General features: G+C 41.0%; 2 protein-coding genes across 6 annotated transcripts in view; both read left to right on the forward strand.

The window, feature by feature from the left end:
- Positions 1-4,320, forward strand: part of LOC131474277 (cGMP-dependent protein kinase 1) — a 149,657-nt gene extending 145,337 nt beyond the window's left edge. For all 5 annotated transcript variants that reach the window (XM_058652058.1, XM_058652057.1, XM_058652059.1 and 2 more), the window contains one exon: positions 625-4,320. In XM_058652058.1, the coding sequence (XP_058508041.1) occupies positions 625-723 (99 nt within the window). In that variant the 3' untranslated portion in view covers positions 724-4,320. The remainder of the gene's footprint in view (positions 1-624) is intronic.
- A 2,900-nt stretch (positions 4,321-7,220) lies between these two features.
- LOC131473575 (dickkopf-related protein 1-like) lies at positions 7,221-9,614 on the forward strand. Its single transcript, XM_058650864.1, has 4 exons — positions 7,221-8,101; positions 8,230-8,374; positions 8,543-8,677; positions 8,790-9,614. The coding sequence occupies exons 1-4, from the start codon at positions 7,880-7,882 to the stop codon at positions 9,056-9,058; spliced, it is 771 nt and encodes a 256-aa protein (XP_058506847.1). The 5' UTR covers positions 7,221-7,879; the 3' UTR covers positions 9,059-9,614.
- Positions 9,615-18,692: the final 9,078 nt, after the last annotated feature.

Genomic DNA, 18,692 nt, shown 5'->3' on the forward strand with positions numbered 1-18,692 from the left:
GTCCAAAATGATAACTGATTCATTTTAGAATTAATTTTTAAGAGGTCTTACATCTTTGACCTCTTGAGACCATGTTCATGAACACGATCACTAAGATCTTCAGATCTTGGATCTCATAACCCGGGTCGATCGTTCCTTCCAGGTCAAAGCTCTTCTGCTTTGAGATACACTTCCCTTGCCTTTTAACGCTGTCTTGAATCTGCAGATTCGTTTAAGGAGTTAAAAACACATATTTTTAGCCGCTGTTTCTTCTTATTTACGTTTTAAGTTTTATGGAGTACTCTTTGTCTCATATAGTCTTGTTTTATGTGTGCATTTTATTTGCTGTGAAGCACTTTCTGGCAACCTTGGTGTTGAAGTGCTAACAACTGCAGTGGCTCACAAATATAAGTTTAAATTTATGAATATACAGGTTACACCATTGTTATCAGTGAAGCCAGAAACACAATTTAACATCATGGTCTTTGTATGACTTAAGATAATACATTCATTTTACATTTAAAGCCTCTTTCAGTAAAGGCTGGGGGGAAAAGTCTTCAAATGTGAAGTAAATATTAGTTAATAAATCACAATTCCTTGTCATTTTTTCAATGACAGATGATCATGATTTTATTTCCCTGCCAGGTCACATCACCCGTCGACACGAGTAACTTCGACAGCTTCCCCGAGGACAACGAGGACCCGCCTCCCGACGACAACTCGGGCTGGGACGTGGATTTTTGAAAGGCCTCCTCTCCTCCTTAGTAACCAAAAGGAAACTTGTGTTTTTCGGCTCGGAGGCCGTCTTTCCAGGACATGGCTGCGGTTGTAAAGAAAAAAAAATAAGAGAGAGAAAGGAAAAAGAAACTGTATTCAAAAAAGAAAGAGAGGATAAAAGAAGATAAAACAAAAAAAAAGATGGATGGCAAACCCTCTGGGTCACCGATATGCCTTTATTTCACTGTGGCTCTGGATCAAGCATTTATAACGAGGACGGCTGTAGCACTTGTGCGATGTTTTTGTCTTACACTCAGCTTGAAAGGCAAAGAAAGTGCAGGGAGACACACACAGACACACAATTACACACACTTACACACAACAGAGTCTGATGATGGAGCCAGGGTTTTTTTCCCCATGTGACGGGGAAACATGTTTAGATGGTGAAGGAAACATCTAATATCTAATTTAAAGTTTTGGTTGTGGGACGAATGGAAAAAAAAAAAAGAGTGATGAAGGACTGCTCCAAAAAGAGAAAATATTTTTTATTATTATGTTTTTCTTGTTTTTGTTTCTTCGCAATATCTCGTGGTGGAATAAGTAACGTGACGGACTCTGGGAGGTGAGAACATGACGACGACGTGCGGCCACTCGCTGCAAGTTTGGATCTTTATCGGTGACGGCAAACAAGTGCTAACCTGAATGTCACTGATTTACTTCCATATAGCATTCATTTAATATAAATATATATATATATATATATAATACAGTATGTACTGGTACACAGTATTTGAATTTTTACGAGTTACATTCGTACAAGAGCAGCTGTTGAAACTCAAATACTCGGTACCCTTTTTATTTAAGACGACAAAGTGTTGAAAAAGCACAAACACTGTGCAGTCAGTGGAAAGAGACGCGACTCTCCAAGTGCCCTGCTTAGTTTCCAATGAATCTCACACACACACACACACACACACACACACACACCGACGACGCGTGTGAAATGTCAGCTCGTGTTTTCCACAAAAACAATCATGTCATTATGCACTTAAGACCATTAACTGAGCAAAGAAGAAGAAAAAAAACACCAGTTACAGCTAATTTGAAGCTTGGGCAGATGAAGTCACACTCTTTAATATGCTTTTAATCACACATTTGAACGCTCCTCTGCCTTCATCTTAAGAGTTGTTTTTTTTTTATTTAAATCAATCACACAAAATGCCTCCTCCCATTCAACCAGACAGGACACACACACACACACACCATCTATTTGCTCCTGTTGTGTAGTTCTGATATAACTGTGAAAATGGTTTTCAATGTCTTTGGTGCTGTTAATGATAAGTTATAATAACAAACCATGGTGAGATGACAGTCCTGGTTATTGTTTTTTTGTATCGTGATATTTTTTCTTTTTCTTTTTTTTGTGCTTGGTTTCTTTGTAACGTACTTGACTGCTTTCTTAGAAAATTGGAGATTTTGTGTCGATTTGTGAACTTGAGTGAGGCTTTCTTTGGTATCACTTGACATCGTGATAAGTGGTATTCTTCTCTTTTTAAAAAAACAAAGAAAAAACAGGTTGAAGCATGTTAAAGGTCCAGTGTGTAAGAAGTAGTGACATCTAATGGTGAGACTGCAGATTGCAACAAATGGAGGATGCCTTACTACATAACAGGCTTTGAAAGGATGTAAACACCCCGTATGTTTACATGACGTCGGACAAACAAATGTTTTAGTCTGGACCTTTAACAGGGTTCCCACACCTTTGTTGACGTCAAATTCAAGGACTTTCCAGGACCAATTTCAAGGCCTGAATGTGCTGACACAGCTTGGATAGCTAAGATGGGAGGTCAACTTGTAAGAGCCGCTTCGTCCATGATTGCGTCCACTTTAATTGATTTGCTCTCTCTTGCTTAATGTTACTCGCACAGTGGATAGTGTCCACGACAGCACTAGTAGTTACGACTCCACGTTTGTCGTGCGTAGTTCCTAGTCTACGTACAAGCAATTCAGGGCATGAAACAGAAGGTGGCGTCGTGACAAACAAGGGAGATATTTCATATCTGACTGAAACTGTATGAAATGTATTTGTTTTTAAAATCTGACTAACAAACAGAAGATAATGTGATTATTAACTCAAGCTAGCCTTGGGGCTCCGCGCCTGCCGGAAACGAAAATAGAAGGCAACAGCGACAAAAACATGGTGGCTACGTTTTTGGGCTAATGAAGAGACTGCATTTGTGCTCTGTTAGCTTTAAAATTTGAAAGTTGGTAGGAAAGTACAAGGATGGTAGGAAGGACTTGGAACTGTGCTTGACATGCTAACAACTAGCCACATGCTAAACAACAAACTGTCTAATACTAACAAGCTGAGAAGGGGGCACATATTGCTACCTAGCGTAGCATAGGTGGATACATCTCTAATACCTAAGTTTACATAGCCGTTTCCTCTTTCGTCTTTGTTGTTTACGCGAGTGAAGCCATCCACTGTCCTTTTCGTCGCTAGCTTCTTCTTCAAACTGCTTCTTTACCCTAAAAGACTTATTCTATGCGTACGAAAACCAAACAATTTTCATTTTAATGTGATTATACAAGTTACACACTGGACCTTTGCTTTCATCACCATCAAAACAACCCTCTTCCTGGACGGCAAAGTGTTCAACATTCCCTTGAAGCCTTCCCATACATCGGCAACATTGTGCGGACATTTCAAAACGACGACCACTCTCTCACCTGCTCGTCACCTCTCACGCCCACGAATCAAGAGCATAAAATCAGACGTATTGTATATGTAAGTGCCTTAAGTCAATGGCATACAAATTTTAACATCATGGGACCTTTTTGATGCTGCATGAACACACATATATACACCTCAAAATATATAGTGTGTCCTCTCCACACGGCTGCTTCTCATCCTTTTGTTTTCAGCTCACGAGCGCATTAACCGTTGTGAATTTCTAGGCATTCGATTGCAGGAAATAGTTGCGTATTAAACACATTTTTCCTGCTTTGAAACCCTTTGAATTTGAAAAGTCGACCTGATGTGGCTGCAATGACATGCTTTTCTCTACATACCCGATTCTGGTGTGTTTTCACGAAGTCAACCACAGAAGCAGACGCCGTGGACCATCGCTCATAACGAGAATCATCCACTATCCGCAGAAAATCTGAGCATTTAGAGATGGCGAGAATGATTTGCAGGTTTCATTGATGTAATGACAATGTTCTTGTTTACCACTGTTGACAATCCTTGACAGTACGATAGCACTGATTGTAAAGCATCCTCATTTCATCCCACACATAAACACACTCACACACATGCATTTAAATAGCAAACATCAGTGAATCACGTAAAAAGGGAGCTACAACTGAGAAGGAATCTTATTTCTGTAGGTATACATAAGTATTTTACGGCATTTAAGGGCAGGTTATGTTCATCACAAAGCCTTACGTATGTCATCACCTGACAAACTGCTGGGTTTTAAGTCTTATATCGACCGCCTTCTGCAATGTTACCTGATATCTGCCTTGTGTTCTGTTGTTTATCCTGCTGTACATTTGATTTTGCAGAGTGCCACGTGTAAGATTTTTTGAAATTATAAGAGTAAAAAAAAACAATACTTTTGAGTGGTGTTTGTCTCTTCGGTTATTTTGCAGTTCTAATGCAAAAATACTTTTAATGATAAATGCATGGAACATCTGACCACGTAACTGTCCATACTTCAAACTTGGCAGGAGACTTATTCAGGGCACCAGTGTGTTCAGTGCCAGCTTTGACATTGTTTGCATAAGAAAAGCCTGAGATATCGGTAGAAATGCAATAGATTTATCGTTAAAAGAGTTGTCAAATCTGTTCTTCCTGGGTGACGTTCACGCCTGCAGTCAATTTAGAGTGTCCAATGAACCTCTGTATGTTTTTGGACTGAGGGTAGAAACTGGGGAACCCGGAGAAAACCCTCCCATTGTGGGACTAATAAAGAATTATCTCATCTTATCAAAAATACACAAAGAGTTATTCAGTCTGTCAGGTTCTGCAATATATTACTTGATCTTCTTGGATTTAAAGACTAATTTAAACTGGCACTGGCTCCATTTCAACTGTGCCGAGGCTTGAAAAGTTCTATATAAATACAAACCATTTACATACACATATGAATACACACTCATATACACTTATATATAAACTTATTTTACTCCTTTATAGAGCAAAAATTACACACTAATAATGACAAGTCAGAAAAAGGAGTAGGAAGAAGTATAAACTTATTTAATCCGACACCTTTTTTCCTACTAATTTTCATTTTTAATCTCTCAGCCAACTTCCTCCATTAAAGCAAATCTTACAATATCTCTCTGTCTGTATGTGCTCCATGAATTACTGGTGTCGTGGGGACGTAAATCCATCACATTATGGGGACTGATCTTCCTTTATGAGGACAAAAAACATTACATTTTAAGGTTATGATGAGTTAGGGTTAGGTTAAAGTTAATGTTAGGCCAGTACTATGGTTAAGGTTAGAGTGAATCCACAGGAAATGAAGGTAAGTCAATGTAATGTCCTCTGAAGTCATGGAAACCAGACTACAACAACAACAAACTGAAAGGTTTGGCTTGTTCTGATGAGATTTGACTTGTAGTGTGTGGTAGTTACCACACGGGGGCACTACAGGTATGTAAACAGGTCCCTCTCTCTCATGTGAAGCAGCAAGTGTTGTCCCAACATCTAAATAATCAGGAGTGGAGCTTAATGTTATCCATTTGCGGTAAGTGCTGACGATTCTCTGCTTCTCTTCTTCTTCTTCTGTTTCTGTCTTGGTGTTATTCACACAACAAATCTGTTTTGGGGGGTAGGAGTGGGAGGGGGGGTGGGGGGGTTAAGCAGAGGGAAATGGCTTGAGCCATAACAACAGGGTGACACTTGAGTGAGATCAAAGAGGATCAAAGTGGAGCTCACCTTACCAGCTCTGACATTTAGTAAAGTGGAGATAAAAGCGCCACTTCAAAAGATATACAGCAATTGAAACGCTGCAGAGAGCTGTGTAGTGTGTTTGTCAGGTGTCTCCACCTCATCACACACACTCACACTAACACACACACTCACAGGGGCCACAGGTGACCAGCAGATGACGTCCAAGTGCCAAAATATCTTAATAAAGAAACTTAAGGGCTCGTTTCCATCGCTCACGTCAACACCTTCTGAGCTGTTCTGCTCTGTCATCACTCTGGAAAGTGACTGTCACAGGTTTTCTTCTTTTTTTTGGGTCTGGAAACAAGTTGCCGTCCCTCCCTAGAACATAATGTGTCGACATTTGTTTTAATGACACAAAGGACAGGACAAATCAGGACAAATCAGGGCAATTAAGGATCAAAATAAGCCGAGTTAAAATGTGAAATTGCTTGTTTGGCAGGTTTTCTGTGTGCTGATTGGATAATTTGAGCACATAAAAAGTGTTTATTCCTCATTTCTTGATGGACGTGGAGTACTTTTCTTATATTTAAGGGGACACTTCACTTTCACTAAAAACTTTGTTTTACTAATATCCAGAGATAAATGTGTTATTTGATCGTTAGACAGTGGACGTGAGACACATGTAACAACAGAGCAAGTTGGGATTGAAAAAAAATCAAATAAAACTGACAAAAAGTTGACATCAAAGTGACTGCCTTCAAAGAGAATAAAAGCCCTACACTGCTCTTTACTGTGTCTCTGTCAATTATAGTTTTATGAGTAATGGATCTGTAAAAAAAATGGGTCAAATTTAATCCAACTCTCCAACTATTATATTTGAATTATTATCTATCTATTGATCTATCTATGGGGAAAAGGCAATATATCGACACAAATTCCTCCAATACTAGAATAAAATTGTATAAATAAATAAATTAAATAAAAATAAATAAAACATGTTTATTGTCTCAGATTTGTGAAATATGTGTCATAAAGAATGTTTAAACCACAGTTTACTGATTTATCCAACTTTCAAAGAGGAGCAAAACATATCTATCTAATCTTATCTATCTATCTATCTATCTAGTCAAACGTTACAGGTTTAATTCCTCTTTGTCAAGATTATTATTAGTATATTTCATTGAAGTGGAGGATAAAACAGTGGAATGATGAATGTGGTCATTCTTACAGTGTTGGATCCAGAGAGGGTCGCAGACAGATCACAGCGTTGCCTTTAATCTCAAAGTGCCAGTCAACCCTGAAAGGCCTCGCCGCGGAAGTCCATTAATTCGGTAAACTTTTCACACGTCCTTAATGGTTGTGCATATCCTTCACATTGATGTCCGTAACTGGTGTAATCAAGCGCACTTTGGAGCATAATTGCCACCCCACCCCCTTTTTGCAATCACAGGGATCAAATGAAGTGGTTAATCGACGCAAGCGACTTCAATCACACAAGTCTTCACAGCCAAAGGTCAGTGAGTTTGGCTTATTGAATGTCAAAGAAGCTGGAATAACCAAACTGCTTTTTATAGAGACGGAGCTACGAAGAAGAGAGGATGAGGATTTAAAAAAAAACAAAAAAAAAACACTCTACACTTCACAGAGGAAACTTGCTGTAATGGAACATATGGAATAGTTGCAACTATAATTGTTTGCTTCAGTTGAAAAATAAACAAAATTTGAGGAAAAACATGAAAAAACGCCTACTATCACATAACAAATATATTGTTTTGCGTCCAAAACTGATAAATAAAACAGAATAAACTGCACCAAACTCACATTTCTTGTTGAAATAATGCAAAACAAGACCTTTATCAACAAATGATATGATTTGTATACGATAAAGACTGAGTCCATGCACATGTTTGCAGTATGCGTCACTATTAGCGCTGGTCATTCAGACAGACTCTGCGGGTCATTATCATTACACAAACATTGTGAAACGCTCTTCTCGTGCACGCAGAATGGAAGGCCATTTCCGTACAGTGGGGCTCTCTTTGAAATTCCACCCCTCCGCCTTTGTTGTGCACAGCGAGGGGCGGGAAGACAAACAGGTCCACATGTATAAAGAGATCATCCCGGGACAGAGAGAGGACAGGAGTCTCCTTCCACTGAGCACCGCGCTGGGAAACGCAAGGACAACTGGGATTCAACGGGACTTTGGACTTTGTCACTCTGTCAGTTTCTTGTTGTCAGTAAAGGATTCTTGTTTTTTTATCATCTGAGGGGAGAATCATGCATTTGTTGCCGTCAGCGCGCCGCTTCTTGGCTCTGTACCTCACGCTGTTTGGATACTTTGGAGACGTTTACGCGGGGACAGTGCTGATGAACTCCAACGCCATCAAAAACCTCCCCGGAGCTCCAGCCGGCAAAGGCACCAACACTGTCAGCCCGAGTCCGCGCACCTCACCCTCCTCCGTTGCCGCGGGACACAAACCTCCCGCAGACACTTTGCAGGTAAGTCACTTTAAACCCGTGCGTAAAAGTCCAACCTGTGCGCAACAGCAACTGCTGCGTAAATGTGAGTTTTAATCGAAAATGAACACTTCTCTGACACTTTTATGTTATTGTTATTGTTATTGTAGCAGCCGGGTGTGTGCACTGATGACGAAGACTGCGGAGGTGATGAATTCTGCAATGACGCCCGCGGCGCCTGTCTGCCGTGCCGTAAGAGCCGGAAGCGTTGCGCACGGGACTCCATGTGTTGCGCAGGAAACCGCTGCAGCAATGGTGAGCAGATGTACTTTCTACATAAATACTGACACCAGGCAGAAGCTGTTGTTGATATCACTGACGCCAGGAATAGTTTGGAACATGGAACACACATCTGTCCAGGAGTTATTAACTGTATAAAACTGTATTTTTAATTGGAACATTTGGTTTTTTTTTTTCTTGTAGGTGTTTGTCAGGCAAATGATGTCGACTTCACAGATGCATCTGTTATCACTGAGTGGCACAAACACAACAACACCATGGAGCATCAAGCAAAGAAGCCCCCCACTGCACACGGCCATCAGCCTCATGCTGTGAAAGGTGAGTTAACCTTGAAAATCATCACTATTCTCATTCAGGTAACAATCGATGAAGCCTTGTTTTCATGTGACATGTTTTCACTCACACTCTTCTCTCTTTTCCTTCTCTCCAGGTCAGGAGGGTGACAATTGCCTGCGATCCTCCGACTGCTCCGAGGGCCTGTGCTGTGCCAGACACTTCTGGTCTCGCATCTGTAAGCCCGTGCTGACGGAGGGCCAGGTGTGCACGCGCCACCGCAGGAAAGGCAACCACGGCCTGGAGCTGTTCCAGCGCTGCGACTGCGGCGAAGGCTTGGCCTGCAGACAAGAGAGAGGAGGAGAGCGAGAGCACAGTGTCAGCAGGACTGCAGCCCGGAACCTACACACCTGTCAGAGACGCTGACACAGAAGCACACACACACATCCTGGGTCAAACACTTTGCACACACACCAAAGATGCTGACACACACACACACACACACACTCAGACACCCAACACCTAAGACATTCTTTCCTGCCAAAGTTGCTAACTCAAATACAGCACCAGCGGAAGGAGAGACATGATTCCTGGAAAAGTGATACACCCAGAGGGACGCAACAGTGCGAACGTGGACTGATCCGATTCCCCCGACTGCACGAGACGAGGGGTCGGAAGTTAGGAAGTGACATTTCAGAAGTCTTTGGAATATTGATTCATGTCATTGTTAATGGCAGAGCAGTTTTGTTTCTCTTTTTATGGAACTTCGAGCCTCAGTTATTGCAGTAAATTACTGTATTGTGTAAATATTATCCTGGAGGTGGCACTTAAGTGAGCTATTGGATTCTGTCAACACCAGTATTATAAAGACGTGGTGCTGCATGCATTGTAAATGTGTTATATATATTGTTTTATAAGAAAATGTTATATATAAAGAAAATTGGATTATATTTGTTTTATTAAACCTCATGTGATAACCTTACCTCCTTCTTTCTGCCCCTGTTTTGTTTTTGGCCCAAGGTTTTTTTTCTTGTTTTACAAAAGTCTACTGGGAGAATAGGTTTTCGGCAATTTGCGTCGGACAGAATTTCTCCTGCAGCAGTTTGGGTCCAAACAGTTTAGTCCAACTATTCACTCCAATGTTTTCAGAGCAATCACACAGTGGTGTTTAAAAACCCAAATCATTGTTTCAGGCTGAGTGGCTGCTATAAATGTTTGGCACAGATACGCTCCTCGAACTCAATTGCACACAATTGCTGAGGCATGTGCAGACACACAGTCAAAGCATACTTACCACGTTCTACTTTAAAGCTGTAGCATGTTACGTTAAAAAAAAGGTATATTCAAACAGGGCTGCAACAATCAAATATTAATGGATACTATGGGTGGATAACGGATACATTTGTGAGAGTTAGTTAATAATTAAAACAAGTTTTTCAGGTTTTTCAGATTCTAAATGTGGATATTTTCTGGTTTCTTTGCTCCATATCCCCTAAAAAAAAACATTAAACTGAATCATTTTGGTTTGTAAACAAAACAAGACATTTTGAATGTAACACAGATAGTTGTTTTCATCATTTATGGCACAAACAAAAGAAAATAATCAAAATATGACAAATAATCGTTAGTTGAAGGCCTACGGTCAAACTAAAGATAGAATCTATCAGCTCCACATGACTTGCTTCATGTCGCCCGGTGACATTGTGTCTTATCATGTCAAGACAGGTGGCGCCAACAACCACATTGTGTTAATACAGTGAAAACAAGGTTGAGTATGACTGAAAACAAAAAGAAGCTTCCATGAAAAGTTTCAGAAGTGAATTCTGCTGCTTAGAAAACTCACTCAGGTCTGATAGTTTTGCTTGACAGAGCCCAGTTTCCCACGAAGGACGCAGCATACAAACAATATTACATCATATCTGTTCACAAAAGAGCAACAACAACAACAACACACAGAAGTTACTCACTGCAGCTTTAATGGCTCATTAGTGGACGGGCCACATCCTGCTCTGGAAGCGGCGCGTCGTCATCTCAGGGGCGATGTCATCAGACAGACATTAAAAACAGGACAGGATGCTGCCGTATCAAATGATAACTGCACACAGGTAATAACAAAGTATGTGTGTCCTGCTGAGTGTTTGCCACCTAACCCTTTGGTGTTGCTGGCTAGTTTCTAATTATAACCTGCCCGCCTTCATGTGCAGCAGAGCAGATAGCTAGCTATCCGAGCGACAGCCTCTAATTACTTCATCTTCCTCAATCTACACTAGGATTCATGAAATGAGGTGCACCACAGGACTTCTTGTGATGCAACTCTTAAGTATATATAAAAGGGGGGAAGAGAGAAAAAATAAACGGGTCATCTCGCTTTCCAGTCTTTCCAGTGCAGCACAGCCCATTTCCTGGCTCTTGTGCAATGGATGTGCTCCTCTCATGTGACGGCCACGAATCCACCCAAATACACTTTTTGGTGTCTGTAATTAGACCTGTTTAGATTAGAAGATAGCGAGGAAATTACCGTGCTTTCTTGCTCAATTCTCGCGTCAGATCAAACGCAGGCGTGCGCGACTCTCTTGATATTCAGGCCGTGCCAGGTTCTTGTGTTTACACCAACAACACATTTGGTGTTTTTGTCTGCGGGGAGGACAAGGTGAGGTTTAAACCTTACCGTCATCGGGGATTAGTGAAGGAACGTAATCGAGGATATTAATTTGCTCAAGTGCAGCAGTGAGATATCCTGTGAGTTTTGGGTACTTTTGAGGGTACCTATTCCACAACATCTGATGATTTTTACAAATCCAGTGAAACTATAAAACAACCCGTGAAACTACCAACTTTTATAAATAATAGTAAAGAAAAGAGCTGTTCTATCTTAGGAGGGTTTAAGATGATTTACCAAGGGCTCCAGTGTGTCCAGTTCCAACTTTGACATAGTTTGGATGAGAAATACAAGGAGCATCAGTCATACACACAAAAAAAAACATGCACATATCGCAGTAGTCATGTAATGATGACACACTAATAGAACATACGAGGACGACGTCACGTTGCCCTGAGCCATTGTGTCTAAGATTAGCTGTTTTTCTTGAAGAGAAACTTGCTCTGCAGGTGTGTGGCGTACATGCATGGACTTCTCTTAAAATCCACTTTAGCAAATTAAAAACAAGAAGAAGAATTAATGAAGTCAGTGAGTTTCAGTTGTCTTGACTTGAATATATGAGTTTACTTTCTGCACAGAAATAAATACAGAGAAGGAGAAGATTCTTGGTCTGTTTTTATTCCAACGCCAGGACAGAGAGAAAACCCCCAAACACTTAAGTATAGACAGAGTTTTGTTTTTTATGTAAACAAACAAGTGTCTGACCACAATTTATTGGGTAAATTCTCTATGTGAGTTTTTACAGTGTAAAATCAGAAGAAGAAGAGTTGGTAATGATCTGTGTCCATAAAGATCTTTTCAGTTTTCACCCATTCACACACTGCAACTGTCTTTGCTCAAGGACACAATAGACAAGAGCCAGGAATTGAACCCACAACCTTCCAGTTGAAAGACAACTCACCCTACTACTGAGCCACGTTTGATACTTAAGTACAGTTAATGTCATGTACTTTAAGACTTTTACTCAAGTACTATTATAAAAAAGTGACTTCAACTTCTACCAAAGTCATTTTCTGGTTAGATACTTCTACTTTTTCCATTTAATGTACTTTATACAAGACTGGTTATTGGTCAGTGTTTCAGAAACTGATCTTCTGGGATTTTCACACACAATCATACAACACAACATATGGAACCTTGAGGTAAACTCTTTATCTGTTTACATCCACATACATTTGGATGTAAGGTTACGTTTAACCAAAGGATAGTGCAGCAGTAACATATTCGTAATTCCCAAGCCTGTAAAAATCCAATGAAACTACTGTATATAGTGACCAGTTACTGTAGGCATCAAGTCATTTAAAAAACAAACAAACTAGCAGTTACTTTCTTGATTGCAGGACTTTAACTTTCTGTAAAAGTCATATTGTCACTAAATGGTTGTTCCACCGTTGTGGAGGGTGAGTGCATTGACAAAGACACAGGCAGACACACACACACAGACATACAGAGACACACTCAATTTAAACAATTTAGTGTCCATTCTTCAGAGTAATTAAGAATAATGGGCGCATTGTCAGCAGTACAATATTCCATGCAGCCTCAGCCAAGTCATGTTTGTGGGGGTCCTGGAATCTGCTCGTGTGCGTGTGTGTGTGTGTGTCTGTGTGTGTGTGTGAGCCTGTCATCATTACACCAAACACAGACTAACACAGGCCACAGGCATGTGCCCTGACTCGAGGACGACCAGAGTGTGTGTGTGTGTGTGTGTCCTATAAGCAGCCACGGTGCATTTAGTGGACTCCAGAGAAACAACAGCATTCACAACACACACACACACACATTTGCAAAACTATACTTCTGAGGACTGTGCATTTGAATGACATAAATTGGGACTAAACAAAGCCTTATCCCTAACATTAACAATATCAATAACCACTTAACTTAACCTTAACCTAATCACAATTTAAAATCTTAACCATAAACTTGAAAAAAACAGGTTTTGGTCTCCATGAATACGACTGGTCCTGAAAAGGTCAGTCTATATATATATATATATACCAGAAAAGGTACTAAATAGGTAGTACTATAGTACTAGGTACTAAACACTAAATACTAGAAGACACAAACACATGTCCTTGTACAGCATCCTTTGTGAGAGCACACAATGCATTCCCTAGCCCCTTACCTTAACCTTAATCATCACAACTAAATGCCCTTAATCGTCTAACTTGAATTTCCTTCAGGATCAATAAAGTATCTATCTATCTATCTATATATCTATCTATCTATCTATCTATCTAGCTATCTAACCCCATACCCGAATCTAATCTCGGACGAAAAGGCCTTCAAAGTTGCGAGGACCAGCAAAAAAAAAAGCCCTCACAAGATCAAAATTTCCTTTTTGAATCAACATTTATCCCCACAACCCACTACACAAACACACACACACACACACACACACACACACCAGCTATCAATTTAAGCACTTCCATTCATTTGGATAATTTCAACAAAACCTTATCACAACTCAAATCTTAGCCCTAAACTTGAGGTTCTGCCTCATTAGGACCAGGTTTTGGTCTCCAAGAGACCCTCACATGGTCAGTGTTTATGCCACAAAAAGTCCTAAAGCAGTAACAAATACAACACACACACATTCTCATGTCCTCACATGCCACCTAACAACCATTACATGTTTACAAACACACTTTAACAAGTCCACACATGCCCAGACACACACACACACGCGTGCACAGGTTTGCACAGCTATACTTCATAGGACACTGCATTGACTTCTGCCTCATTAAGACCAGGTTTTGGCCTCCTATGAGGACTACTGGTCCTGACAAGGTCAGTGTTTATGCCAGTCACCTCTTAAAGAGGTGACAAATACACAAGTACACAAGTCCTTTTGGGACAATTCACTGACTCAACCTTAAGCACAACTTGTTAATGTCTAAAACTAAGTCTTTGCACTCTACACTGAAGTTGTGAGGACCTGCTAACATGTCCTTACAACGATGGTTTTGTACGAAACGTGTCCTCACAGCCCTGTAGAAACACACACACACACACATCTCGGGCTGTGAGAGGTCTGGAGAAACACCACACTCGCCCACGTAATGGCACCCTGACCGACAACATTTGGGTTTTGTCGTACCACAGGAACGAATCAGCATTTTCACTGACACGCGTTTTCATGCCGCTGCCCACTTTTCTGAAAGACGGGAACGCGTTACTATAGTGGACATTTAATAACAGCGGCCTCAGCGCCATGAATAATGTCAGCGCTGAGTCACACTTAAACATCCCATCATACGAGCTTTATGTGGATTCAATTTGCAAGACTGAAGATTGATATTTATACAGGTACATAGGACACATAATACTTGTGCTGCTGTAGCTCATCTACTTCAACGTTTGTCATGTTGTGCATCCAGACATGGTCTTCATAAATTGAGTCTGTTCATTCTTCTTTGACCTCTGGCACCAACAAGGCAACTACAAACCTGAGAGCCTTTAAAAATCCTAGTAAATAAGCAGTGCCTGAAATATTCAGACCAGCCCGTTTACCGTCAACAACTACGTTCAAAGTCACTTAAATCACATTTCTTCCTCGTTCTGATTCTGAGATCGTCTTCATCATGTCCGCAGGCTGATTAGAAATGTGTGTCAACAAGTAGCTGAACAGGTGTCCCTAATAAAGTGGCCGTTGAGTGTCTTTTCAGTGTGTTTGGGGCCGTGATTGCTGAGGGTACAAAGCTATTGAGATATTTCGCACATAAGTGTTCCGCAAAAGTGGTGATTATGTCACTTACAAAACACTAAAACCCATTTGCTTGTTCCGCTGTCTCGAAATTTGTCATCTCCCATTAACATCTAAGACAGTAAAGCCTTTCTCAGCTCGACTACCTGTAATATCTGTCTTTGTTATTCCAGCAACCGCTGCCAAACACCAACGAGGGACCAAGAATTAACATCAGTGAGCTGTCATCGCGATGGAGCGATAAAAGAGACAATGCCGTGAACGCCAAGATTTTTTTTTCTAAAGAATTCATGGATGCAAGAAAAAATAACTTGAAAATCAAGTAAAATAAAAGTAGGAGTGGGGGAGTCGTCAAAAACTGTATGGGCTTATATGAAATATTATATGAGGTAAAATTTAAAATGATTATATTTCAAAATGTTGGGGGGATTACATTATAGATTACCTCGGGCCACAAAGATAAAAAAAGAAAGAAGGATATATTTTAGTGGCCTCCTCCTGCAGTAAGTGATCGGATCAAAGACAACTCTTGTGTAAACACAATTTCTGAGGGAAGGCTCAAAACTTCTGAGTGCTGGCAATGTTCACTTCATTGAAAACAAGCACAATGCTCACTATTCACCTTTGTGGGATAATAACCGGCGCGATTGAGCAATAAGTGGAAATCTCCCTGTTGGGAGATTTCCACTTATTGAGAAATAATGACTAAACAAAGGACAACTCATTGAGCACAATGCTCCGAGTGTGTGAATGCAGGTGGAGAACAGGTTTGCTCTGCAGATTTAACTTCACGATGATGTAAACACATTGAGCTGAGTTTCAGGTTACATTTTACTTTAATCACAATGAAAATTATTTTTTACTCTGCAGGATGTGCTTATATTGTGTTTCGTTTGATTGATATCGGTGTATTGAAGCTGCAGTGGGAAGGATTGCTGGAGACTGTTGAGTTTCAACCACAGGTTATTTGATGATACTTTAGTTTTGAGATTGGAACACGGACAGGTGCACTCATTTCACAAGTGACAGATAACTGTATTTTTATTACTTTTAAATGTCCCATCCTCTTTTAATACTTTTGTCTTTTAAGGTCAGGGTCATATTTATCATATTCCGAGTCCATGGAGGGTCAGAGTCAGTCTAAGACTCCTCATATACAAACTCAGCCTCATATTTCATTCCAGTCGTGGTGATCACTCACTTTTGTATGTCCTTGTTTTCTCTGAGCACTACAGTAGTACATATGATGGTACTGGCTGGTGGACCTCAAGCACGTTTCCATGGTTACAGTCAATCAAAGTGGAAGTGTGTGCGGATTTGTCCGTCTAGGGAAACGTGGAAATGACAAAAGTTAGTGTAGAGTATTGTAGGGGATCTAAAGTTCCTAGGTAGCATGTGCAGTGGGCTTATCCAGAGTGCCTTTTGTCGTGTTTCCATCATGGTACGATTCAGTTTGGAACTGGAACTGAGAACACTAACTTTACTTGGTAGGTCGGGTGTGGGTTGTGCCCGATGGCCGCGTCAGTGAGATACGTAGCGTGACATCATACCAATGCCAACAAAATAATGACATCAACGAAACAACACAAAATGAAGCTTTGTACGAGAATAAACACCAGGAGTTACGCTTTTCTGTTGCCCAATCAGCTAACCACGCTGTACCATTTTACTCTGGCATCACAAGGGAAGGGTTAGGGCTGGTTATTTAGGTACGGTTCCTAATGAAAACACAAAAACCGAGTCAGAAACACGGCTTTCGTTAGCTTAAATTGTAAGGCTGTAAACCTTGTAGCACAGTGGAGGTGCAGAAGTGTTGAGAAGTTATTTTGGAGTAATAATTGATCAATAACGCATACAAAAAACCTGTCTACTCTTGACCTTTAATACAGCTACAGTTTAGCTTAGCTTAGCATAGCACAGCACAAATACAAGAAACAGGTGCTAGCCTTAATTTGTCCAAGTTTTAAAAATGAAAATACCAGAATCCCTCATGATTATGAATCATATCATCACCAGGAGACGTTTCTATCTGACCTGTGTGTGGGCGTTTCCATGTGGTGACCATTAAGGCTCCACTCGTTCCGCTCTGTTGCCCCAGAGAAAGTGCCGTGTCACTGGGTTCGCTCGCCAGCGGGAGGCTCATGGGTTTGGGTGTTTTGATCCGTCCTGGTGTTCCTTCCATCAGCTTCCAGCTGACACCTCCTCTGCGCTCCCGGGTCCCTCTCTGATGATGTCACGCCTTGCTCAAGTCCCCGTTTACCACATGAAGGAAACTCAGCTGCTCGGATTTCAGCTGCAAAGGCCCAAGTTTTGGTGAGCGTACTGGGGCTGAAGCAGACACAAGTGGCTGCATCATGTCGAGTAAGCTGCATGTTGCAGCCGCACTGAATGAAAGAGATACCTGACCACAAGACCCAATGTTTTCACTATGCTCTGTTGCCTTCTGGATTTATGTAAATGTTTATTCTTCTCATTGCTACTTGCTTTTTCAGCAAAGTCAGTGGTGGCAAGGCTCGAGGAGGCTCCGCTGCTCAGACCTGGTTTTGACATCCGTCCTCAGTGAAATATGACTGTTCACACCATTAAAATGCGTCCTGGATGCGTCTCCTGTGACCACATGAGATTGGATGTGGCTTCCCCGGCACTGTATTCAAATACATGCACACCTTATGTCTGTTTGTGAAGAAAGACTTAACATTTTAATGAGTCTGACTGTACAGAATTTTTCTGTGGTGAGTGTGTTTGTGACTGAAGGAGAGAGAGAAACAAAGATCTACTCGCACTGTTGTAACATGAAATCAGATCATAAGAAAATAAGTGTTAATAAGTAAGTGTTAATATGGTTGTAGCCGCAAGCAAATCAAATTATGGATACTGAAGAGTGGGAAAACTGGGAGAAACTGCAGAGATTCACATTAGATGACATTGCAGCTAAGGACTGTGGCCAAACATGTCCCAAAACCGCCTCAGAATGTGGTTTTTGTGTCTCAATCTGAGGATAAATCTCTTCACTGGTCCGAACAGGGTCTATGAAGGCTATGAAGGTCTACTTCAGCCTCCACCACCTGTATCCTTCAGGTGGATTCCCTCACTCCAATTCCACCAGCGGTTACACAACTGTGACCAAACAAAACAATCTGCCCATAGTTTTATATAAATTATATTGCAATATTTGTCCACTCTGCCAGAGCGGGAAGTGAACAGATGCAGCGTGGGTGGAGGTGGGGGTGGGGGGCAGAGTTACAGCTGGGGATAAAAATGCCTACTCTTTATTATGGTTGGTCCAGAAGCCTGATGTTGGCATCCTTGGGTCTGGGACTAGGACCAGGGCCAGGACTAGAGCTGGCTCAGCTCCTGGCGGCTATGTAAAGTCTGCCTCAGCCACAACCACATTGCGCAAAGCTGCTTCACACATATAATTTACTCATTATTCACAAAGTAAAAAAATACATCTTGCAGAGTGAGTGAGAGAGTATTGATGGAAAAGGAACACGGGCCGAGTCGTTATTCAGATAAAAACATTTTAAAATGTTATACGCAGTTATATAACAATGAAAGATTGCAGGCTCATGGAAACATGGGGAGATAAAGGTGCAGTGTGTGTTGTTGCTGCTTTGATTCTATCTCTCTTTGGTCTTTATGATTGGAAATCATTGATATGCATCTGAAAACAGGCTGTCAGACCTCACTGA

This window comes from Solea solea, chromosome 15 (assembly GCF_958295425.1).
Source record: "Solea solea chromosome 15, fSolSol10.1, whole genome shotgun sequence".
NCBI classification, from domain to species: Eukaryota; Metazoa; Chordata; class Actinopteri; order Pleuronectiformes; family Soleidae; genus Solea; species Solea solea.